The following is a 25,485-nucleotide window of genomic DNA, read 5'->3' on the forward strand; positions in this document are numbered from 1 at the left end:
GTCCCTCAAGAAGAGATTGATTAAATAAATGATGGTATATCCATATAATAAAATTCTTTATAACCATTAAATGTTTGGTGTAGTCCATTCACTTAGATGTAAATTACGAAAGACAAGTTAGAAACAATATCAATAGAATGACACCATTTTAAAAATAAAAAGGATAATATTTGCATAGAAAAAGTTCTAGATGAATATATAGTAAAGCTGTAAATGCATATGTCTGGAAGAGTGGCATTATGGGAGGCTGTTATTTTCTTTACTGTTTATTTCTGTAATATTTGAATTGTATAATGTATTTTTAAAATAGTGTTTTACAATTGTGTTCTAGAAATTCTGGTTCTAGTTTGTTTTTGTTTCTTTTGAAATAGGTGTGAGTCATCCTGTTTTAAAGCAAGTTGCTGAACAGTTTCTCAACATGAGGGGTGGGCTTGGTTTATCTGGTGCAAAGACCAAGTACCGTGGAGGTAAGCGTTTTGTTCCATTAAGGTTAATTTACCAGGGTGCCGCCTCTCCCCCCAGTAGCATATTGGAGTATAATAGGCCTGATTATTTACTACCAAATAGTATCAATGTGGAAAGAAAGAATTAGATTGCTTGAGTGTTATGTATTAAACATGTTTGTGTATGTGTTGGGGGAAGGGCAGGATAGCAAGGAGAGCACCAGGCTAGGGAAAAGCTTAATCTTAATGGGTTAATACTGTGTTGTAGAGAATATTGAAGAATAAAACCAAAAGCCACTTTCTTCGTTCTTGCCTTACCTGGCCCCAGGTGAAATTCGAGAACAGAACGGAGACAGTCTCGTCCATGCTGCTCTTGTAGCAGAAAGTGCTGCTGCAGGAAGTGCAGAAGCAAATGCGTTTAGTGTTCTCCAGCATGTCCTCGGTGCTGGACCACATGTTAAGAGGGGCAGCAATGCCACCAGCTCTCTATACCAAGCTGTTGCCAAGGGAATTCACCAGCCATTTGATGTGAGTCTGAACAGTCAATATCTCTCCTTTTGTTTTCACAGGCTCAGTGTTTACGATGTAGTCCTGATAACTTGCTCTTAATGTTAATCTGCTTTTAAAATTTAAGATGAGGGACTTCTCTGGTGGTCCAGTGGTTAAGACTCAGGGCGCTTCCACTGCAGGTAGCACGGGTTCTATCCCTGGCCAGGGAACTAAGATCCCACATGCCACGCGGTGTGGCCAAAAAAAAAAAAAATTAAGATGAACACAAAGAAAATCTTTGTAAAATTGAAGAGACAGCCAGCTTAATTTTAGTACCTTAGTGGGTCTGTCAAAAACTTGCTGTTATTCTAATATAAAAGGAAGAATTGAATGCTTAAAAAGTCAGAAATTCACACTTCAGTTCCCTTTAGAATAAAGTTTTAGATATTAAACATTCCCCTAGATTCTAATTAGTCATTTTTTCTGATTTCTTCTGTCCCCTTCTATTCTTGTGGCTACTTCCTGAATTTCACTGCCCTTCATGTTTTCCAACCAAGTGTACAAGATATACAGCAAGAAATTACTTACAGACCTGCTCCTCCAGCTTGTGATTAAGTTAAAAGAGAAAAATGACATTTAACCATAACCAAAAGTTATGTTGCCTTAGAAGACACCTTTTTATGACAGTGAGGAAAGTGCTAAAGCTTTCAAAATAATGATACTCAAATCGAGAATGTAAAATGTCAACCGGCAAAATATTTAATGAGTGACGGTAGTTTGCCCAATGTAATGCCCCATGTGACCTTCAATTATATCTTTAAAAAGTAACAAATGTACTAAATTGTAGGATTAAGTATCGTTCATAATTTCAGCAATAGTACATGGCACAGGTAGGTTTATGCCTCTCAGTCTTTGGCCATTTGACACTTAATGGTGAAAATTAAAATCAGTCATCTTCTCTTTTTATTCCTCTGTTTAATACTTTAGTGGTAGTGTCAGACTTTTTTTTTTTTTTAGCAGAGGAGCCTTTTTCATCAGTGCCATTCCCCAATTGCAATGCCCAACACATAAGTTCTTGCTTTTAAAGAAGTTTAGAAGGCTTACTTGACAGTGAAACCCTTGGAATCTTCTGTACAGAACCTTAGAGTTCCCTGGAGCACAGTTTGAAAACCATTATCTTATTTTTTTTTTTAAGTTTATTTATTTTGGCTGCACTGGGTCTTAGTTGAGGCACGTGGGATCTTCATTGCGGCATGTTTAGTTGTAGCATGCGGGATCTTTTAGTTGCAGCATGCGGGCTTCTTAGTTGCAGCGTGTGGGCTTCTTAGTTGCGGCATGCACATGGGATCTAGTTTCCCGACCAGGGATCGAACCCAGGCTCCCTGCAGCTCAGAGTCTTACCCACTGGACCACCAGGGAACTCCCAAAAACCATTATCTTAAATTAGTCCTAGTCCTTAATTAGATATCCTCCAGATTTTCTTTCTCCTGGTTCATGGTCTACTCTGTTTTCTTTTCTTCATGCTTTACTCTTCACCATTGAATGTTAATGATGCTTTGGGTAGTTGGAGTTTAATCTAATCCAGTGACATAATATAATAGAAATTCCTGGGAATTCCCTGGTGGCGCAGTGGTTAACAATCCGCCTGCCAATGCAGGGGACATGGGTTCAAGCCCTGGTCCGGGAAAATCCCACATGCTGCGGAGCAACTAGGCCCATGCACCACAACTACTGAGCCTGCACACCACAACTACTGAAGCCCGTGCACCTAGAGCCCATGCTCAACAACAAGAGAAGCCACCGCAATTAGAAGCCCAGGCACCGCAACGAAGAGCAGCCCCTGCTCTCCGCAACTAGAGGAAACCCGCGTGCAGCAATGAAGACCCATTGCAGCCATAAATAAATAAATCAATAAATTTAAAAGATAAATCCACCAAAAAAAAAATTAATATAAATTCCTACTTCAGAATTTGGCCAGAAATTTGGAGGATGACTAGTTAGTCTCAGAATTGTAATTAAACTTCAGGTGATTGAAGTGCGTATCTTTGTATGCTTCGTATGGGCCAAACCAATGGTTTTCAAACTTCATCTGGAACACTAGTTTAAAATTCGGAATCCCAGACTGCATCTTTAGTGATCTGAGTTGAGTAGATCTGTTGTAGGAACCTGAAAGTCTACATTTTTAATAACAACTCAAGTGATCCTTATGTAAACGGTCCACATAAACACTGAAAAGCACTTTACTAGGGTGTCATGTCCACCTTAAGGAACTTAACACTCTACTCAGACTACAGACAGAAATACCCGTTTTCCAGAGGCTAAACTTCTTGCTCCCTTGGACATCTGAATAATAGATACTAAGCAGAAATTTTTTTCCTAACCCTTTAATTTTAGTCTATAGGAGAAGTGAAAGCGAATTGGTGAAAAGGAAGTCACCACCAACAGCAGAGGGAAGAAAGCAGGTTTATCTAATGCCAAAGCCCATGATTTATACCACTCAGCTGTACTGAATCTACAGTAGTAATGTTCACAAGTTAATGTTTGCCTTAACTTTTAATCATCAAAAGGTTAGAAAATACCAAGGAAAGTGAGCCGTCATTTTAGAAAGAGTTAAATGAGAAAAGCTAAAACATTACAGTTGTGAAAGAGGTAACCTGTATATAGAACACTTCAGTCCTTAATAGAACCATTTAAGTGAAATATTAATCCATGTCTTTGCTTATACTGTGAAGGTATACGTTTTTGTCTAGACGGCCTTAGGGAAATTGTGCCCTGTTTTACCTGGTAGAATGACATACAGTAAAGTTTCATTATATTTTCAGGTTTCCGCTTTTAATGCCAGTTACTCAGATTCTGGACTCTTTGGGATTTACACTATCTCACAGGCTGCAGCTGCTGGAGATGTAAGTTGCAAACTCATCAGTTCTCAGAAGATTTTTTCCCCCATTAACATATTTTTAGTAAGAACATGGAATGTTTGAATGCCATGATTTATCAGAGTTCTGTATAGTGTATTATCATTAAAGTGTTATCTGCTGTGGAGGAAAGTTAGAAATGAAAAACGCATATACTGATGCTTCCAGAAAAGAGGGAGGAAATGTTTCCTTGGTATTTTCGTTCTGTGTGGGCATGTGGCATTGAGTTGTCTCTGGGATATCTAAATGAAGAACTCAGTTGAGGTCAAGGCCAAGATGTATACTGGGAGTCATCATTATAAAGAGTGTGTTGAAGTCAGGGTTACACGTGAAAGGTTGGAGGAGAAGAAAACTGAAGGTCGAGCTAAGGAAAATGGCCAAAAAGAAACAGAAAGAAAAAGAAGAGAAACTGGCACGTTTGGAGGCCAGGAAAGAGAGAATGGTTAACACTGTTTCGATATACTCTGGATTAACATCCGTTTAGTTACCACAGACAGGTCTGGTAGTTTTAGCAAACTAGGATAATATTGGTGATACTATCAGTTTTTACCAGAGTATTGGAAGTGAACTAAAATTTATAATATTAAGGAGTGAATGGGAAGAAAGAAATACAAAGTTGGTGCAGGCAGGTGGAGCTTAGACTTGTAAGGAGGTGGGTGGTAGTTTTAGGAGAGTTTCCACTGAGAGATTAAGTAGGAAGAGACATTCACACTGAAAGGAAAGAAAATTGGAGTGAATATAGGAGATAAATTATAGATGGATCAAGTCTGAAAAAGCAAGAGCAAGCAGGATCCAAAGTACAATCGGACATTTTAGCCTTGGACACAAAGGCTGATGGGAGAAGAGGATGTCAGGAAGATGAGGAAGTACATCCCTGGTAAGGTAGGAGGCTAAGTCATGTTTTGAGAATAAGAGAAGGGAGGAGAGTTTAAAGAAAGTAATGAGGTTTGGGACAGTTGAGTGGCTAGATGCACACAGAATGAGCATAACAGCAGTACAGATGTCTCCATGAGATAAGTGACCACAAATGCATAGTACAGCCAGACGTCTAGCCTAATGCAGAAGTGGAGGAGGCAGGGAGTAGGGTTGATCCCAGGCTGGAATCTTGCAAAGTAGGCAGGTCAGAAGTATGAAAAGATGGCAGGAAGTTGGAAGCACTGGCAAGAGTGATTGAAGAGATGATTCATGGATTTAGGCTAAAGAAGTGAAGCCAGGGGGACCTGATAGGTTGAAAGTGGGCAAATCAAGGACCTAGAGATGTTGATAAAATGGAAGATAAGGATAGTGTGATTAAAGACTTAGGCCAGAGGTCTTGGAATTGAGGATTTCAGAGGTAGGTCAGATCTAGGTTATGTGCATGTCTGGGGTATGGCTATGGAAATGGGTAGCTCACCTGGAGGGGAAATGAAGGTCCTAGAGTTTAGGTGATTAGAAAGAACAGTAAGTAGCAGACCCAGAATGGTGCCAGGGTTGGGAGGGAGAAAATCATGGGCCAGGTTTATTATTAATTTATTTATTCAACATATATTTACTAAGTACCCACCCACATCACTAGAAGTTGATTCCTTCATGACTCTAGCACTCCAGGTATGGACAGGCTTTTCAGATCGGCTATATATGGATTACTACTTTTTTCTTAGTGAATAGTAAGAGATAGCAGTATTAATTACATGACACTTTGAGAGTCTTGGGAAAATTTTGAGGTGCTTATTCTTTGTAGGCAATTATAAATCCCTGAGTTTTCTTTTCCTAAACCCTACTGCCGTCCTCTGCCCTCTGCCACTTAACGTTTGTTAAGAAACTTGGCCACTTGGATATTGTACAAACAGCTGCTTTATGGAACATTGGAAGAGTAAGCAGCACGTAGTGACTTAAGAATTCCAAATGGACACTATACTGTTTCTCTGGAACTAACCTTCCATCTTTTGTTTTTGCCTCAGTAGAGGAGCATTTGAATGCTGCAGCAGACTTTGTTTTTTTCTTCGTTTGTTTTGTTTTGTTTTTTTGTGGTACGCTGGCCTCTCACTGTTGTGGCCCCTCCCGCTGCGGAGCACAGGCTCCGGACACGCAGGCTCAGCGGCCACGGCTCACGGGCCCAGCCGCTCCGCGGCATGTGGGATCTTCCCGGACCGGGGCACGAACCCGTGTCCCCTGCATCGGCAGGTGGACTCTCAACCACTGCGCCACCAGAGAAGCCCCTGCAGCAGACTTTGGCACTGATCAAACATGACCAGCTTTTACTTGTCTATCCTAGGTTATCAAGGCTGCCTATAACCAAGTAAAAACAGTTGCTCAAGGAAACCTTTCTAATACAGATGTTCAAGTTGCCAAGTAAGTTTCAATATTAATGTTTCATGTTTCAATTATTTGAAAGTTGTATTTTTTCTAGTTACAACACTATTGTAATAAATACACAAAAAGGATTGAAAGGCACAGAAAAGTATTTAAAAGGAAAGGGAAATATACTCCTACCCCCTAGAGATACAATTGTTAACATTTTGATTATTTTCTTGGCCATTTTTAAACATAATTGTTAATATTGTATATATACTTGTTAATAAATAATACTTATTAGTGTTTATTGTAGAAATTGAAAATTACAAAGACAAAAATTATTTTTCATTCCCTACCAATGATTCTCTTTTTTTAACATTATAATGTTGTTTGCATTTATTCCATTTATTTTTATTACTAAAAATTTGTCATAAACAGTTTTAATTGGTGTGTCAAAATATACTTATTGGACATTTTCAACAAGTTGGCAGTTTGAAATTATAAACTATAAAGGATATCTTTGGGTTTTAAAACATTTTTGTATTTCATATTACTTTCTTGGTATAGATTCGCAACTGGGCCAAGAGTTATAAACATTATAATGAAAGGCTGTGCATTAAAATATACGTTTGTGTTTATGTAATATTTTTATTTTTATATTTTGGAGTCACAATGTTGAAAGATTTTACCAGTTGATAAGCACATCGTCAGTATATATGAGAGTGCCTGTTCTACCATAACCATTGGCAACTTTTTCCTCTTTACTGATTTGATAGACCAAAAAATATATCTGATTAAAAGATTGCAGTATCTGTCTCCTATTTGGTGATTGTTAAATTCCCACATTGAAAGTGCTAACAACTCCTCTTAACTCAGTAGCTCTGGGAGTTTCTCTAAAAGAGACAGACTTTGGACAGAGTTGGAAATCAGCTTGCATTTTCATACAGGAGTTTAAAACATTTAAATTTGACTCCATCCATTTAGGACAATTCAGAATGTGAATCCTAAAACTCCGGAGGCCTCTATGATCATTTAGTATTGCCCACAAAGGAAATATGACAGGGTGAATTACAACCCAGGAGGGAACAGTCTTTTACCATTTCTGTTCTCATTAGTATTATTACTTTTGTTATACTGAACACACTAAGAAGTGCATCTCTCAAATAAGTACAACACAATTTATTAAATATTGTATACATGGAACCAAGGATCGATAGGATGCAGCTCTGCATGATTGCATCAGAAACAAACCTTATAATAAATTGAAACAATGGATAAGCTTAGGAGAAATCTGTTTCAAATCTAATTTATTTAAGAAAATGTATTTTCTTAATAAGTGTGGCACAGTTCTTATCAGGTACAGCAACATTTAGAAAATGGAATTTTGGTTGTTAATGTCAAGATATATTTATTTTCTGCCATTTTGATGGAGTTGATACTTTTTTTGTAAGGTTCTTAGTCCTCCTATAGTGAAAAAGAGAAGGTGAGGTGTCATTGCTGAAGGGACAAACTAATAATCACTTGGTAAAGTTTATTGCAGGTAAAATCTTTTTTCAATTAAGTGGACAGTGTGGTAAAATTGCTACATTAAATTGTAATTATGTTTAAATGGAAGTCTTGCTACAGAGTGCCAAGGAGATTAGTTTGAGTTAAATAACTCAAGTGCCTTATTGAACATAATTTCTTCCTGGGATAAGTATGAATTGGATTTTGTTTTATTTCAAATTGATGTTTTTGTGCCCATATTTAAGCTACAGGGACTTATAAGACCTATACTGTCCTTCCCCACTTGCCCTACCCTCAGTGAGACAAATCCCAGCACACAAATGGGCTAGGGGTGGGGTTAAGGGAAGTTATATTATCAGCACACAGCATTCTGCTAAAGGGACAGTGAGAAGAGCCCACATAGGGATGTTCTTTAATAGAGATACCTAAAACCATCACCAAAAATGTATCTAAAATAGTTGGTGAATTGAAGAAATAGAATGGAGACCTTTAGCACTGTAAGATTTCAAAGCTGTTAGTTAGTTTGTATACTTACCCAAACATGTTTAAGGGTGTGGGAACATACTTTGCCTTGCTCTGTAAAACTGGCATCTGCCTTAGTTGCACACCTTTTATTGGACAGGAACAAGCTGAAAGCTGGGTACCTAATGTCAGTGGAGTCTTCTGAGGGTTTCCTGGATGAAGTTGGGTCCCAGGCTCTAGTTGCTGGTTCCTATGTGCCGCCATCCACAGTCCTTCAGCAGATTGACTCGGTAGCTGACGCTGATGTCATAAATGTAAGCAAATGAAAATTTATTTAACATCAAATAACTTGTCCTTAATGATCCAGTTTCAGAAGGAATGCGTAACCTTCCTTGGGCTGTATATGCTGTTCTCGTGGTGTTTGGTGCTTATGTACCTGGTGTGGAGGCAGAAGGGCTCATCCCCATATCTGCAGATAGCTTCCTTGTCAACTCAGGGTGATGTATCTTCCTCATGCAACTAAATTACCATTAGGTTAAACCATTTTAAATTCTTAAAGGTCAAGAAGAGTCAAATATTGGCAGTTTCATACGATTCAACCTAATTGTCAAGTTTGGTATTTTCCTCCTCACTCCTAAGAAATAAACTCTATCCTGCCAATCTTTCGCAATCTACCATCTCAAGATTTTCTTTAGTCTTCTCAACATAAGACCTTCTCCTGCCCCTGCTCTATTTTTTTTTTCACTTATATTTTTTCCTATAAAATTGAGTTGTTTTGAGGGCAAGGACTATGTCTTATACCTCTTTGTATTCCCTGCTATGCCTAACAAGTACATGAACTACAGAATGAACCCAAAATCAGTCCTTTCTGTATTAAAAATGCCAACTCCCCTTCCATGGTCGAGGTCTTAACCATCTTCTCACCAAGGGGTCTCCCCTTGGGGATAGAAAAAAGAAGCAGGCTATTTTAAGATAGCAGCCCTGACTTGATTTCACTTGAACCATAAGTTCATCATTACATACTCTTCCAAATGGCTGTGTTCATCTTATATACCATACTATCATGTGAGTCCAACCCAGCTGCCTGCAACACTGTCTATTAAAAAAGCTGACCTGAGATAATGTGGGACTGCTCCTCGTGGTATTGCACTTAAACAACCAGCCTTTGGACTCAAAGTAGCGGCATAAGGAATACTAGGATATAAAGTGTAACTTTTAAGTTAACAATCAGTTTATTTTTATTGACTCAGACTATTTGCCATTGCAATACCAAAGCAGGGAAGTACAGTTCTGCTCAAGGAGACTCTGCCCTGTTTTGCAACGTCAGAAGGGTTTTCCTTTTCCCTCTTTAACAGCTACGCTCCTATTTAGAGCACCACACTTGCTCAGTCACACGTAGGATGAAATACTCAAAGGAACAAGTTTATCTACTTGCTTATTTCTATTAACTTTCTGTCTTATTTTGTTTGTTTACTTAAAGGCTGCAAAGAAGTTTGTTTCTGGCCGGAAGTCAATGGCAGCAAGTGGAAATTTGGGGCATACACCTTTCGTTGATGAGTTGTAGTACTGAAACACATATTGCAGGAAAGAGCTGAACATTTTCTCAACTAAGAACAGCAAGTATGTGAAAGTGAAAAGTCTCTAATGTAACATTTATCTTTTTTTCCAGTGAGATGAAATATCAAAAAGCATAAATGCAGGTAATTGTTCCCAACTGACCTAAAGTCAATAAAACTTCTGTTTAAATGTTTTTCTTGCGTTTTTCCTAATCAGTTAATCAACAAGTATTTGATACATGCTGAGTTTTTGTTTTAGATGCTTTAAAGGAGAACAGGAATATAATAATAAAGTACAGAAGCATGAGAAACTATTAAAAATTAAGGCTAAGTGGCTATCAGAGTAACTATTTCCAGATTATTATTGGTGGCTTTTTAAGATAAACACAGTTAAAAGTCTGTCTTCTTGGGTAAGAATAATTAAATGGTCTGGGTTTTACCCCCTTTTTGCCTTTTTTGCGAAAGAGTTATTTGTGAAAAATATAAATTCCCTGCCAGTCATATCCTGTATTCGCACTGCTTCATTTTATCTTCACTGTGGCAGAATTTTGTGGGTTTTTTTCCTCGCCTTCTCCCTCATCTGTTTCTATCCTATCTCTTTCAAGTAATTAACTATCAACCCAACATTCAAAGTAACAGTAGGGGGACTTCCCTGGTGGTCCAGTGGTTAAGAATCCACCTTCCAGTGCAGGGGACATAGGTTGGATCCCTGGTCGGGGAACTAAGATCCCACATGCTGTGCGGCAACTAAGCCCGAGCGCTCTAGGGCCCATGTGCCACAACTAGAGAGCCCTTGTGCCGCAACTACTGAGCCTGCACGCCACAATGAAAGATCCCACATGCCACAACTAAGACCCGGTGCAGCCAAATAAATATTTTTTAAAAAAAGGTAAAAGTGGGGCTGAAAAGGGGGAAAAAAACTAGTGTGAACAACTAGGCAAAAATCTCATTTCTTTTAAGTAGGGCACTTGAAGTTTACAAACAAGAAACTAAAGTAAAATGTGATACTTGAAGAGTAAAATTCTCTACTGTGTTTACACATTCTGATATTGGGTTCCTCTGCTGCATTTTCTAAATGATGAGACATTCTTCTCAGAAAGGAGGGTCCTAAGGATCTGAATAATTGTGAGGCCTGTGAAACCCCAAGGAAATCTTTGGATATCACACTGAAGAAGGTCTCTAAAGGCTTTACAACACACTCGTGAAAGAGAAATGTTAAGTCTGTACATATTCCTGTAAGTATAGCAAATGTATACATGGCAGTGCACAAAAAATGGGTGTTTTCAAGACAAATGCTCCTGTGGTCACAGATTTGCAAACTGCTGCCTAACCAACTTTTTTTTTTTTTTGAACTTAAGCAAGCTTTATTTGGGAACGCTCCCGGGCGAGGTTCATTGGTCCGAGAGAAAGGGGCCAGGGAAGTCGCCTCCTAACCAACTTTTGATACAGGTTCACTCTTGCCCTTTTCAGCATGGGCATAGTCTTCGAGCCAAAATGCATCTGAGGTAGAGGAGGCCGAGGAGGAGGAGGAGCTTTCGTTGTCTTGCTTCACCATTGTCCAGTATGGAGAAGAGGCCCTCACTTCTTTCTTGTGGTCTCTGTGAATCATCACGTCACAGTTACTGTCTTTTCCTACACTAAAAGTACAGTTCTTCTTTTTATATCCATGCCATTCTCTGGAGATAGACATCGGTCTCCTTGCAGGGTAATGCCCAGTGGACCGTGGATATTTATAGTACTTAAGTCTTTTATCTAAAACTGCATCTTCATCGTCATCACTGCTTGTGAAAGAGTCATCTTTTGCCTTCTCAGTTTTCTTTGTTGTGCTGAAATGAGAAGAATAGTGAATGAAATGGATTCTTAATGTCTGAACATTCATTATCACCTAAGAGATTGTCTTACAACCTGCTTTGGTTCGTAAAAGAAAGAATACAATTTAGCTTTAACACTACCTTTCTGTGTTATTGAAAATTTTCTCTTTTTAAAATTACCTTTAGGGAATTCCCTGGCAGTCCAGTGGTTAGGGCTTGAGCTTTCACTGCCGAGGACACAGGTTCAATCCCTGGTAGGGGAACTAAGATCCCACAAGCCACGAGATGCGGCCAAAAAAAAAATTACCTTTAAATTTGTTTCCATTCCTAAATGGAAATCAAATTCTGCCCTAAATTATTTCACATTCCTTTAAAAAGCTTTGCACAGACCTAAGCCAGACTATTGACCAGAATATTAGCAGGCCTTAACGGTGGGTTAATTTCACTTCACACAGAATGACAGGTCAATGTGGCCATCTCCTCCGCAAAACTCAGTTTTCATGGGTCACATGGGGTCAGCAATAACAGATTACTGATTTCCAAGGGGACGTCCAGAAATAATGGCCCTCAAAGACCTTCAACATGCTAATCTGAGTCTTTTTCTTTCCTCCCCTGAGCATCATTCTTTGCTTCTCATTTGGGTTTACATATGTGGATCTGTAGAATACCCTTCTATCCAGATGTCTCATCATTCACTATTCCACCTCGCTGTTGCCATCCAAAAACTTGTAAAGACTTTTTTTTTTTGTAATTTACCAACAGCAGGTTTCTTGAACTTTTCTAATGGCAGCACGTGCGCCTGCTATTATTTTCCTGAACAAATGCTGTTACCTGCTACCTCTCATTCTGGTGCTGGATTTGCCAGCAGATCCAAAACCAGACCTTTGTAATTATGAACCTCGGTTACCTTCTCTGTTACTTTCTGTGCTGCTAATAGGAAATAGATTTCTTGCCTACCCCAGTCCCTCCAAGCTATCAGACTTGCTGGTGTTTTCACTAACATCCTTGGAGGCCTGCCTGTTTTATTTGCTCCTAAGCTTTTGAAGCTTTTCCTAAAGTTTATCTCTTCTGGAAATGACAGTTGGTATGGAGTCAATTTTACAAAGGGCCACTAGTCTTAATTGTACTATTTTCTTTTAATCCTTGATTTAGTGCTGTGCAAGGAGATTCAGATCTCAGGACTAGAACAGTTTGCCTTCAGAGTGCAAAGGACATTCTTTGTAACTGTATTAGATAACCATCAAGGACAGGCGGCAGAGCCAGGTTCTTATTGAACTGCATTAGATAGTGACGCCACAAGCCAGCAGAGGTCAGGGTTAGCTGGAAACAGTTTTTATATGACTAGGCCTGCCCAGAGCATCATGTGGAGTATTCTCTCCGTTGTGCACACAGTGCTGTTTGCTCCTGAAGGAAGTCATACCAAATAAGCCTTTTCCTTCCACTTCTGCCCCTTCCTCGCCCTCTTCCACGTAAGATGCTAAAATGCCTTAGCTACAAGCACTTTGCTTAATTAAGAAAGGGATTCAGAACATGATTGATATTGTTCCTAAGTTTGTGGATTTTAGCCTCATACTTAAGTTGTGCTGTTCTGTGTTTGCTTTTGAATGGTCAAACTGCCATCCTTAGATTTTTAATATTCTGAATCTCAAACTCAGCTTAGAATGTAGTTGTTCTATAAGCAAATGGTTAAGAGCTCAAGTTGGGGAGCTGAACTCCCCAATACAAGGTCCACCAGCTACGTGTGGCTGCTAAATTTAAACTGGTTAAACTTGAATAAAATTTAAAATTCCTCAGTTACAAATCTTCACATTTCAGGGGTTAGTAGCCACCTGTGGCTAGTGGCTACCACATGGGATAACGCAGATACAGAACATTTCCACTATCACAGAAAGTTCTTATTGGACATTGCTGCTCTGGAGACAGACATATACCACTTAGCCCTGTGGCCTCTGGCAAGTTTATACACTCTATTGCCTTCAGTTTTCTTATCTGTAAAATGAGGATAAATAAAAAGAATTGGCATGAGGATTAAATGGTATAATGCTTGTAAAGCAGTGCCCACCACATAGTAAGCAGTTATCACTATTATCATTAATGATTTTTAATCAAATCAGGATTGGCTTAGTTATTGGGAATTTTTTCCCCAGTCTGTACCTCATCTGAAGGGGACAACTGCCCAGCTCTAGTCCACTGTCACCGTGTGGGAATGCAAGCCCATCTTCTAGTTTTTTCAGGAGAAACCAGAGATAAAGACTCTTTGCATGAAATCTTAGATTTGTAAATTTAGCGATTCAAATATTTTTTCATTAAAAATTTTTTTGAGGGCCTCCCTGGTGGTGCAGTGGTTGAGAGTCCACCTGCCGACGCAGGGGACACGGGTTCGTGCCCCAGTCCGGGAAGATCCCACATGCCGTGGAGCGGCTGGGCCCGTGAGCCATGGCCGCTGAGCCTGCGCATCCGGAGCCTGTGCTCCACAACGGGAGAGGCCATGGCAGTGAGAGGCCCGCGTACCAAAAAAAAAAAGAAAAAAAATTTTGAAATACACAGAAAAATGCAAAAAAGTTGAATGAAAAAAATTATAAATACCTTGGTAGCTACTGCCTAGGTCAAGAAATAGCGTATTACTGCCCCCTGGAAAAGCTCCCCCTACGTATCCTCCTTTCTCTCTACAGTGTTTAAAACACTGAGGAAGACAAGCAAAGCACATCTGCTGGCCATATCAGTTCCTAGGGCCACAAGTTGGACTCTAAAGTAATGTCTATGGAATATGGGCCATTTTTTAGTCTTAGTAAAGCCCCTAGCCATATTTCTTTGAGCCTATCCCAATAAGCAAAGGTGCACAGCTGTAGCAACTAGTGGTCAGTAATCTGGTCAGAATTAATAAGGACCAAGAGTTGCATCAGAGCACTGAATTTGTCACTTAAAGAAAAGGGAGATGGAGAAATCAAGCACAACCCATAAATTTCTGACTTGTTTGACTATGTGAGTGTTCTTCCACTAGGACAGTGGCAAGCTGGCTTTTGATTTTAGGCATAATGAGTTTGAGGGGTTTATGATACATACAAATGCAGATATCAAGTGGATGTTTATACAAGTTTGGAGATAATACAATTTGAAAATTATTAATTTATGAATACTAATAGAAACCACTGAAATCAAGTTCTTTTTTAACATCTTTATTGGAGTATAATTGCTTTACAATGTTGTGTTAGTTTCTGCTTTATAACAAAGTGAATCAGCTATACATATACATATATCCCCAGATCTCCTCCGTCTTCCATCTCCCTCCCACCCTCCCTATCCCACCCTTCTAGGTGGTCACAAAGCACCGAGCTGATCTCCCTATGCCATGCGGCTGCTTCCCACCAGCTATCTGTTTTACATTTGGTAGTGTATATATGTCCATGCCACTCTCTCACTTCATTCCAGCTTACCCTTCCCCCTCCCCGTGTCCTCAAGTCCATTCTCTACATCTGCATCTTTATTCCTGTCCTGCCCCTAGGTTCTTCAGAACCATTTTTTTTTTAGATTCCATATATGTGTTAGCATACAGTATTTGTTTTTCTCTTTCTGACTTATTCACTCTGTATGACAGTCTCTAGGTCCAGCCACCTCACTACAAATAACTCAATTTCGTTTCTTTTTATGTCTGAGTAATATTCCGTTGTATACATGTGCCACATCTTCTCTATCCATTCATCTGTCGATGGACACTTAGGTTGCTTCCATGCTGCAGTGAACATTGTGGTACATGTCTCGTTTTGAATTATGGTTTTCTCAGGGTATATGTCCAGTAGTGGGATTGCTGGGTCATATGGTAGTTCTATTTTTAGAGAAATCAAGGAGTTTGCTTAGGAGATTGAGAGAAGAAAGCCAAAGATTAAACCTTGAGGAACTCCGAGGTTGGGTAAAAGGAGATCAAGAGGAAGTGACTAGAGGAAATAGGAAAATCATAGGAGTATGGTATCTGAGAAGTCTGGGGAACATGATGTTTCAACCAGAGTTGAGTATACAGTGTCTAATGCTGTTCAGAAGCCAAGCAAAATAAAGACTGAGAAGAGTCCACTGAAATCAGCAGCATGAAGGTTGTAGGTGACTCTGGGAAAAAGGACTCAGCCAAGGCCTGCACTGAGGGGGGAAATGGTGTCTCCTGAGGAAATGGCAAAGTCTAATACAGCTCTTTCAATGGGTTTGGAGTCAAGGGACAGGGCAGCGGCTGGAAGGGAAAGGAGAGGAGAGTGGAATTAGATGGGGTTTGCTAAGATGGTAGAGGTTTTAAAAGGGCTTAAATGTTATTGGGAAGGATCCAGAGAGAGAAGTAGAATATGCCGGAGACAAACGAGGAAATGGGATTCACAGCACATGTTTAAGGGCTAACTTTGGAAAAGGCAGAGTCACGCATGTAAGTTTGGAGGTGGAGTTGCCGTTGGATAGTTTGGTCTTTTTTTAAACTCCATGTCCAAGGCTCTTGCCTTTATCATTCTGCCTCATATTAGGTCCTACAGATTGTACTTTGCAAAAGGACTTAGAAACCCACTAAATTGTGGCAGTGTCATCAATCCCTCCTACATGGTCCAACTGATAGTTCTCACATTAAACTAAGACTCTACTTCATAGACCCTGGGGAATTCTGTAGTATAACAAAGATTTCCTAAACTTAACTACTTACTGTGTAATTGGGAATTTGGTCTCAGGGATTAAATCATATATTTCTTGCCATTCTTGGGGTATGTCAATAAAATCTCGGTAAACCTTGATTTGTAGCACTGTTCCTACGGTGATATGTTGCAAAAGCTTTAAAAATTCTCGAAGAGTATATCCTAACACATTGGCATAGCCAACAGTAATCAAAACATCACCTGAAAAAGGAAAAAAAATCGGTAAAATTAAGATAATGGTTTAAAAGGATCATACCATTTCTGGCTTTATTGTGCGATGTTTTTCTTTTTTTTTGGGGGGGTGAGGTATTTCATTTTATGGGTTCATATTGTTGGTTCATTTTGAACCAAAGCCAGGCTTCAGCCTTTATTTAATAAAAATGACCCTCTTAGTGACATAAGTATCCTCTGAATAATGAAGAATACATGCAAGATGTTTCTTAATAGTGTGGTGGTAGATATTGTAGCACGTTTTTACAACATTTCTAAAGTCCTTGGTGTGACAGAGGCTAAAAACCATTTATAATCTGAATCATCCTTTAGGATTCTAAAAATGTGTTTCAAGTAAAATAAATGGCTATTACTATTAAAGAAAAAAACACTTAACACTAAGTGAATAAATGACCTTTCTATTATACCTGCCTGGCCATTTCCAATGCCCTCCACAGTAAGCAGACCATATTAAACATCAAGCCTTTCAGTTTAATGTTTGCCCTTACATAGTATTCGTTGAGCAAGTAATTCTACATGAAACACTGGACAATTAGCATGCTTTAATTAAGTTTAAGCTATGTATACAGAGAGTATGTCAGCTCAAAGGGATTTGACAGCTAGGTCCCCTACCATAGCACAGTGCTGAACAGACAGGGGAGGGTGATGGCCAACCATGGAGCTCCTGAGCCCCCAGCAGATAGGAAGAGAACCACATCTTGACAGCAAGCTCCTGGACCTCCAAACTGGATGTTAAAAAGACCAGTTATTCACTTGTACGCAGCAGCTAGGGCATGAACATGTAAACTAGGTCCAGTTATTTGTCAGTCTCCCTGGGTCACTGAAACTGGAGCGGGAGATGCAGAGAGGTGACAGGAGCACCCAGTTTCCATGGCCCTTTGTTCTCTCACCATTTTCCAAACCTGGTTCTCCAGGCTTTCTGGCAATTCTGTCAGACTCAGTGTTCTAAATCCAATGCCTTAACAGAACTTTTCTATTGCTTGCATTGAAGACCTCTGACTACTACAAGGGCATTCAGCAAGAGAGGAAGGAATACAGGGAAATTGCTTTTTAAGGACAGACAGACTCACATGGGGTAAAATCTTAGTCATCAGCTCTTGCCAACATCCTGCCAAATGGTCATGGATACCTTATAGCTAACATCGGACAAAGTGACCCCAATGAGTCCCAAAGGACATGTTCACCTCTCTGTGCATGGGAAGCTAGAGACCCCGCAGAAAACCTCAAAGACAGCTGAAGCCTAACCTCAGAGGAGAAAACAGTCAAGATGAAGTACATCTTGAAGTAGTACTTGAAGTACTCCCCACTGTGCTATAATTGGGAATTATGCTGATCCCAAAGGAAGCCTCCAAGGACAAATTTCCATAGTGCTAGATCCTATCAGCAACAAAAGTTCACAGTATTAAAGAAAATGAATACTTAGAAGAGTGAAGAAAACCTTCTGCTTTGGTCTTTAAAAATAGCTGGGGCTAACTTCAGAATGAAATAGGGCTTCTCCCGGCAACTTGCAGATTGTGTGATCTAAAACTGTTCACCCTGTGGAGGTTAATTAAAATGGTGGGGGGAGGAAGAAAACCTCACTGGATGAGCTTACTTGCCTAATCTTAAAAGGAGTGTTTATGGCTTGTCATTCTGCTTAATTATGTTGTTAAAGGGTGACTTTTATCATGAGGGCAGAAAATAAACAGCTTAATTCCCTGACCCTCCTGGCTGTAAACCAGACATATCTTTGTGTGAATGTGAGTACTCTGGCAATAGACATTAACGTTGCCTTTCATAAAGAAACACCAATTTAGTATTTATGTATATCAACATTATACATTTTCTTTCTGATTTAATGGGCTATAGGAACCACATTATATAAACTGTCTCGATTACCTATATTTAATCAACTTTGCAGCAGCCAAGCCACTACCATCTCTACAAACTAGGCTGTAAATTCCATAAGCTCTGTGTGGTTAGAGACCATGTATGCCTGGCTCATCATTATACCACAGCACCTAGCAGGATGCCTACACAGAGCAGGCGTTCAGGAAAGGCTTATTGAATGAATGTGGCCTAGTAAGGGTGGTGACCAGTGCATGACTTGTATTTACCTTCAAAGCTATATTAATTTCTCCGAGAAAAGGGAGAAAAAGCTATATTAATTTCTTAAGACTCTGGATATCAGAGTTTGCTAAAGCTATACTAGCCAAAAGGATTTTAAAGTTTAGCCAGAATAAACTAATTAGGAAATCAAGATGAAGCCCTATTATTAAACACCAAAAAGAGAGAAATTCAAAGCACATGAATGAGAAATAATGGGGCTGGGAGGTAATGGGGTCAAAAAAACATCAGGTTCATCACCTCTCAGAATCTCATAATTATTGTCAAAAGGACTGAGTTACAGAGTCTTTGAAACCTAGACCTTGAAGAGAAGTGGCTGACTTGTCATGAAGAGATTTGGGGCCCTGGACTTATTCTCTATTGAAATCTCTTTTCTAGTCAAAGGTATGGGCTTTCTAAGCAGATATGGTTTCAAGTCTCAGCTCTGACCACCCACTTACCTCTGTATTGAACAAATTACTTCATCTCTCTAAGGCTCTATGTTTTGTTATCTACCTTCCAGGAGTGTTGCAAAGATTAAATGAGATAATAGATGTGGAAACACCTTGCAAAATGCCTAGGACAAATACTCACTTGCTATTCACTTATCAAACACAGACATAATAAATGTGCCAGTGCTGTAGGTAAGTTGTGGATTTAAAAGGTGATTTCAAGACTGCCTCTGACCTCCAGGAGCCCACTAACTGTAGCCCCACCAGGAGATCCTGTTTCATGTGCATGAAAGCATACTCCTGTCCCACTCTAGTGAGTGTGCACTCCGGTTATCAACCAGCATCTGTCCCCTGACCCCAGAGAAGCTAAGGAGAACAAGCAGAAAAGGCCCATAGGACCTGGCCTAGAGTTCTTTTGGTCTGGAGCGTCCAGAACTCTCTTTCTGTCAGTTTGTTCCCCAGCACCATTTTCTATGTGGAGAAAATGCTTTGGATTTTAAGGTGAGGTAAACTTTTGTAATAGCATCATTGATCTACTTAATTCTTTAATCCATTGCTTCTAACCCTAGCTGCAATTAGAATCACCTGAAGAGCTTTTAAACCATGAACTGCCCTATCCCCAAAGCCAAACCAATTGAATCAGAACCTCTGGGGACATGGGGCCAAGGCATTTTTGCTTTAAAAGGCCTCCAGGCGATTCTAATAGGTAACCAGAGTTGCAAACCAGTGGTTTAATCCACTGGGGGCCCTGTACCACAATCATTTTTGGTTAACAACGAAAAAGATACCAGTCTAAAGAATCTCTAAGTAAGAACAGCCTAAGAGAAATTACTGCCAGTATTTCCATAGCACTGTAGTCCTCAAAGCACTTTCATAAAGATTATCTCATCAAATCCTAGCAACTTCTGACAAAGGTGGTATTATCCCAATTTAGAGATGAGGTGACTAAGGCCAGGAAAGTTAAGGGACTTTGTCCAAGGTCACAGAACTAGAAAGTGGCAGAGCCTGGGCCTGAATTCAGGCCACCTCCCACTGAATGGTCTTTCCTTCCCACCACCTTACCATCCCATTGTGCGTCCCTGACTCCTGAGCACAGCACCAGGCCCAGAGTAGGCACTGGGAAAACGTCTTGAATTGGATGGAAAATTCATTCACCCAAAGCCAAGAGAAGCAGGGCAGTACTGACAAAGAGTGTAACAGAGAGGGTTCAAATCCCCACTCCTTGGTGTGACAAGGTACAAGTTACTAAATATCTGATTCCTTCTCTGTAAGGTGGTTTAATGTAGAATCTAATCAAGGAATTTGGTAAGTTTGCAGGATACAAAATTAATGCACAGAAATCTCTGGCATTCCTATACACCAACAACGAAAAATCAGAAAGAGAAATTAAGGAAACACTCCCATTTACCACTGCAACAAAAAGAATAAAATACCTAAGAATAACCTACCTAAGGAGGCAAAAGACCTGTACTCAGAAAAGTATAAGACAATCATGAAACAAATCAAAGATGACATAAACAGATGGAGGAATATACCATGTTCTTGGATTGGACGAATCAATATTGTGAAAATGACTATACTACCCAAAGCAATCTACAGATTCAATGCAATCCCTATCAAACTACCAATGGCATTCTTCACAGAATTAGAACAAAAAATTCATAGGGAATTTTACAATTCGTATGGAAACACAAACGACCCCAAACAGCCAAAGCAATCTTGAAAAAGAAAAACGGAGTTGGAGGACTCGGGCTCCCTGACTTCAAACTATACCACAAAGCTACAATAATCAAGACAGTATGGTACTGGCACAAAAACAGACATCTAGATCAATGGTACAAGATAGAATGCCCAGAGATAAACCCATGCACATATGGGCACCTAATTTATGACAAAGGAGGCAAGAATATACAATGGAGAAAAGCCTCTTAAATAAGTGGTGCTGGGAAAACCAGACAGCTACATGTAAAAGAATAAAATTAGAACACTACCTAACACCATACATAAAAATAAACTCCAAATGGATTAAAGACTTAAATGTAAGACCAGACACAATAAAACTCTTAGAGGAAAACATAGGAAAAACACTCTCTGACATAAACCACAGCAAGATCTTTTTTGACCCACCTCCTAAAGTAATGGAAATAAAAACAAAAATAAACAAATGGGACTTAATTAAACTTAAAAGCTTTTGCACAGCAAAGGAAACCATAAGCAAGGCAAAAAGACAACCCTCAGAATGGGAGAAAATATTTGCAACTGAAACAACCGACAAAGGATTAATCTCCAAAATATACAAACAGCTCATGGAGCTCAATAGCAAAACAACAAACAATCCAGTTAAAAAATGGGCAGAAGACCTAAATAGACATTTCACCAAGGAAGACATACAGATGGCCAAGAGGCACATGAAAAGATGGTCAACATCACTAATTATTAGAGAAATGCAAATCAAAACTATTATGAGGTATCACCTCATGCTGGTCAGAATGGCCATTATCAAAAAATCTAGAAACAATAAATGCTGGAGAGGGTGTGGTGAAAAGGGAACCCTCTTGCACTGTTGGTCGGAATGTAAATTGATACAACCACTATGGAAAATAGTATGGAGATTCCTTGGAAAACTAAAAAGAGAACTACCATATGACCCAGCAATCCCAGTACGGGGCATATACCCTGAGAAAACCATAATTCAAAAAGAGACATGTACCACAATGTTCATTGCAGCACTGTTTACAATAGCCAGGACATGCAACAGCCTAAATGTCCATCGACAGATGAATGCATAAGGAAGATGTGGCACATAGATGCGGTGGAGTATCACTCAGCCATAAAAAGAAACAAAACTGAGTTATTTGCAGTGAGGTGGATGGACCTAGAGTCTGTCATACAGAGTGAAGTAAGTCAGAAAGAGAAAAACAAATACCATATGCTAATGCATATATATGGAATCTAAAAAAAAAAAATGGTACTGATGAACCTAGTTGCAGGGCAGGAATAAAGAGATAGACATAGAAAATGGACTTGAGGACATGGGGTGGGAGGGCAAAGCTGGGGTGAAGTGAGAGTAGCATTGACATATAGGCACTACCGAATGTAAAATAGTTGGCTGGTGGGAAGCAGCAGCATAGCACAGGGAGACCGGCTCAGTGCTTTGCAATGACCTAGAGGGGTGGGAAAGGGAGGATGGGAGGGAGGCTCAAGAGGAAGTGGATATGGGGATATATGTATGCATATGGCTGATTCACTCTGCTGTGCAACAGAAACTAACACAGTATTGTGAAGCAATTATACTCTAATAAAGTTCTATTAAAAAATTTAAAAAGAATTTTTTTAATGTAGAATCTACCTCAGGGATTGCCAGGAAGGTGAAATAAGATCATGCTTCTAAATGTTAATGATGATTAATACTGCCTACAAAAGAAGAAAGCTTTATCCACAGAGAGCCATAAACTCTGGAGTGACGCTGTGCCTGTATATGAATCCCACCTGCTAGATGGGGGTGAACCTCGACAAGGAACTCAGTCTCACTGAGCCTCAGTTTCCTCACCTGTAAAAGGGCAATGATAATAGCTCCTACCTAGAGGGTTATTGTAAGAATTCAATGAATAAAAATGCCCAACAGCGAAGGTTATACAAGTAATACCAACTGGCCTGCCCATTGAAAGCTCTCAAACAATGTCATCATTATCATCGTAACAGTGAAACCTGAGTCTCCCTGAAGGCAGATGGGAGAGAGAAAGCGGTGGAGTGTTTGGGAGGCATGGGGAAAGCACGGTCACCTGGCTGGAGTTTTCCATCCCTGGCTGCAGACCCCTTCTTAATGAGGTGGGTGATCTGAAGGTAGGGCCCATGCTGGATGATGATCAGGCCTAATCCCAGGCTGCCCACAGTGAGTCTGGTCTCCTGAGTTTTGCTCAAGTTGTGTACAGATGGCTTGACCTTGAGGCCGATTTGTCTTTCTAAAAAAGGAGAGATGTGTTTTAGTCCTTCACCTAGACATCAGCATGACAGTAGAAAGCCAGACCCTTGGGGCAGTTACTCAACCTCTCTCTTCCTTAGTTTCCTCATCAGTAAAGTGATGATAATAAAAATGCCCACTCAGAGGGTTGTTATGAAAATTAAAGGAGATAGTTAAAGGGCTTTTGCACAGTGCCTAGCACACTGTGAATATTTAATTAATGTTAGTTATTATTATCCATTCACTTAACAAATAGTTATTGATACGGGCAGTGTGCTAGGAAACGTGTTTCTTGCCCTCATGGATCTTCTAGCCTAGTGGCTGAGACAAATATCAATGAATCATGTAAACATATTTAGAACAACAAACTGTGACACATGCTATGAAGGAAAAGTTCAGAGAGCTCTGAGGGTGACCACCAGGCTAACATCTCCCGTGAGGAAGGCGGGCCAAGGCTTCACAGAGGAGGTAAAATCCGAATTGAGGTCGAAAAGACCAACAGGAAAGCTGTAAGCAAAGTAGGATGGGAGAGAGCAAATTAGATCAAGATTCTGAGACAGGAAAGAACATAAAGGAGACCAGTAGGGGGCAGGCAGGAGGGGCAAAGGCAGAGCAGACAGGCTGCTTGGCAGGTTTACCTCACTGGAAAAGCTTAGAAGCAATTTCAGCAGGACAAGCTAAGGTCTACCTTCAAAGAAACACACAAACAAAAACCTCTGGCTCTTATATGGATTGTGGAGTCCAGAGTGGAAGTGAGAAATGAGTTACTGCGTTCACCCAGAGCATGTCACCCAAGCAATGTCAGTGGAAATGGACAGTAGAAAAAAAGCATGTGGGAGGAAAATCCAGGAAAAATGGGTAGGGAGGTGTTGAAGTATGTTTTCTACAAAACTAAATCTCACAAGAAAAGTTTCAAAGATGGAGGAGTGATTTAAAACAACAAGTTCTTTTCCCCCAAGAGGAAGCTTCTGAGGAGACTCATTTTCAGTCTACAGGAAGCTTCTGGGGAAACTTGTTTTCAGCACACTCTTCCAGCATTTCACACACACAACACTTTCCCTTAAGGAGAAGTGACAAACTGCTACCTTGCCAAATCCATGTGACTGTGGTGTTTGGGGGGTCCAGGAGTCCTCCCCACTCCTGCAGGAGGGGCTTCCCATGCTCCCACATCTCCAGCTGCAGGGAGCTGGGCGGTTTCATGGCCCTTTCGACTCCAAGCAAGTGTCCTTGCCTATCTCCAACCTCACCCTCCCCCAAACCACAGATGCTCTCTGTCTGGAAAATAAAGTAACCTAGTATAAAGAAGGTACCATCTTCAAGACTTTCCAGGATTACAGGTCATCCCCTCCTCGAGCCTCTGGCTCCTGAGCAAACAGAGAACTGGCATCATAGACAGGGTCTGAGTTCCAACCTCAGCTTGCAAATTAAAGTGCTCATGATATAATCTACTATGAAGCCCAGTCTCAAAAGACAGCAGTGTTAAGTGAAAGAAGCCAGATTCAGAAGACTCCATACCATATGATTCCATTTTTGTGACATTCTCCATGGAAAGGGCAAAACTGTAGAAAACAATCAGGAGTGTCAGGAACTGGGGTGGCGAAAGGCACTGGCAGCAAAGGGGCTTCGTCACAAGGTAATTTTGGGGGTGGTGAGACCTCCACACCTTGATTGTGGTGGTGGTTAAACGTGGGTATATGATTATCAAAACTCACAAAGCTGTACACTAAAAAGGGGGGGCTCTTCCTGTATGTAAATTATAGTTTGGTAAACAAATGATCGTGAGAGGCCCAAGAGTGTGACTTTCCCATTTTACAGAGGAGGAAAAGTGAAGAAGTCTTGGTCCCTAGGACATCACCCAGTTACCCTTAACGCTTTTGTGGACGGCCTTCTTCATGGCCCCGGGACGGCAGGCCGATCAGGAGGGTCTCCCGGAACCGAAGCTGGAGTCAGTCCAACTCCCAACTGTTTGGAACCCTTCGGGAGCCGGCGCACTGCGGGCCGACCGCGGGCGGCGAGGAGATCTCGGGCTGGCCCCCAGGGGACGCTGCGACAACGTCGCCCAGACGTTGCGCTGCAGTGCGGTCACCACAAGGTCCCCAGTGGACCCTGGAAAACGCAGTATGTGAAAATTTTGGTGCAGAAAAACAAAACTTCTACGGACTAGCACAGTGCCTGGCTCAGTGGGTTCCTCACCCATTCTTGGGAAACGGAAATGGAGACGGTGGAGGAAGCCCAGAGGAGGGTGTCTCAAAGATGTGAATGGTCTACGGAGGAAGATCATAGCTAGTTCATACAAGAGCACAGATGCCCTGCTGCGCTCCCGATAATGGTGTTTTCAAATACTGTTATATCAACCGCGCCAACTGCTTTGGAACTGCGCTTTTTTCACGGATGTTTTGAATAAGAAAAGGCCAAGGGTGACCTGAAAAAAATGAGTCACGATTAGGAGAGGAATTAATTCTTCCTTCTTTTTTTTTTCCAAAATAATTCTTCCTCCCCCAGACACGTTTACTCATACAGCAAATATTTACTGGAAGCCCGCTCTGTGGTTTTTGCTGATGCTGGGGACACAACAGTAGACAAAACAAGCAAGGGCTCTATCCTCTTGGAACTTAGATTTAAAAAGCAGATGGAGTGGACAA

General features: G+C 40.4%; 2 protein-coding genes across 3 annotated transcripts in view; one reads left to right on the forward strand and one right to left on the reverse strand.

The window, feature by feature from the left end:
* The window catches only part of LOC132505545 (cytochrome b-c1 complex subunit 2, mitochondrial), a 31,691-nt gene extending 21,852 nt beyond the window's left edge, over positions 1-9,839 (forward strand). The window contains exons 9-14 of the mRNA XM_060123653.1: positions 372-467; positions 772-971; positions 3,755-3,835; positions 6,102-6,178; positions 8,250-8,403; positions 9,570-9,839. Of these exons, the coding sequence (XP_059979636.1) occupies positions 372-467; positions 772-971; positions 3,755-3,835; positions 6,102-6,178; positions 8,250-8,403; positions 9,570-9,653 (692 nt within the window). The 3' untranslated portion in view covers positions 9,654-9,839. The remainder of the gene's footprint in view (positions 1-371; positions 468-771; positions 972-3,754; positions 3,836-6,101; positions 6,179-8,249; positions 8,404-9,569) is intronic.
* Positions 9,840-11,074: 1,235 nt separating this feature from the next.
* PDZD9 (PDZ domain containing 9) lies at positions 11,075-24,737 on the reverse strand. 2 transcript variants are annotated; one of them, XM_060124554.1, is made up of 4 exons: positions 24,707-24,737; positions 22,665-22,844; positions 16,126-16,315; positions 11,075-11,471 (listed from the first exon to the last, which is right to left on the reverse strand). In XM_060124554.1, the coding sequence occupies exons 1-4, from the start codon at positions 24,735-24,737 to the stop codon at positions 11,075-11,077; spliced, it is 798 nt and encodes a 265-aa protein (XP_059980537.1). The 2 variants fall into 2 exon arrangements, with proteins under 2 accessions (XP_059980537.1, XP_059980538.1); XM_060124555.1 differs by lacking the exon at positions 22,665-22,844.
* Between the last annotated feature and the right edge of the window lie 748 nt (positions 24,738-25,485).

Source organism: Lagenorhynchus albirostris, chromosome 15 (assembly GCF_949774975.1).
Source record: "Lagenorhynchus albirostris chromosome 15, mLagAlb1.1, whole genome shotgun sequence".
In the NCBI taxonomy this organism is placed as follows: domain Eukaryota; kingdom Metazoa; phylum Chordata; class Mammalia; order Artiodactyla; family Delphinidae; genus Lagenorhynchus; species Lagenorhynchus albirostris.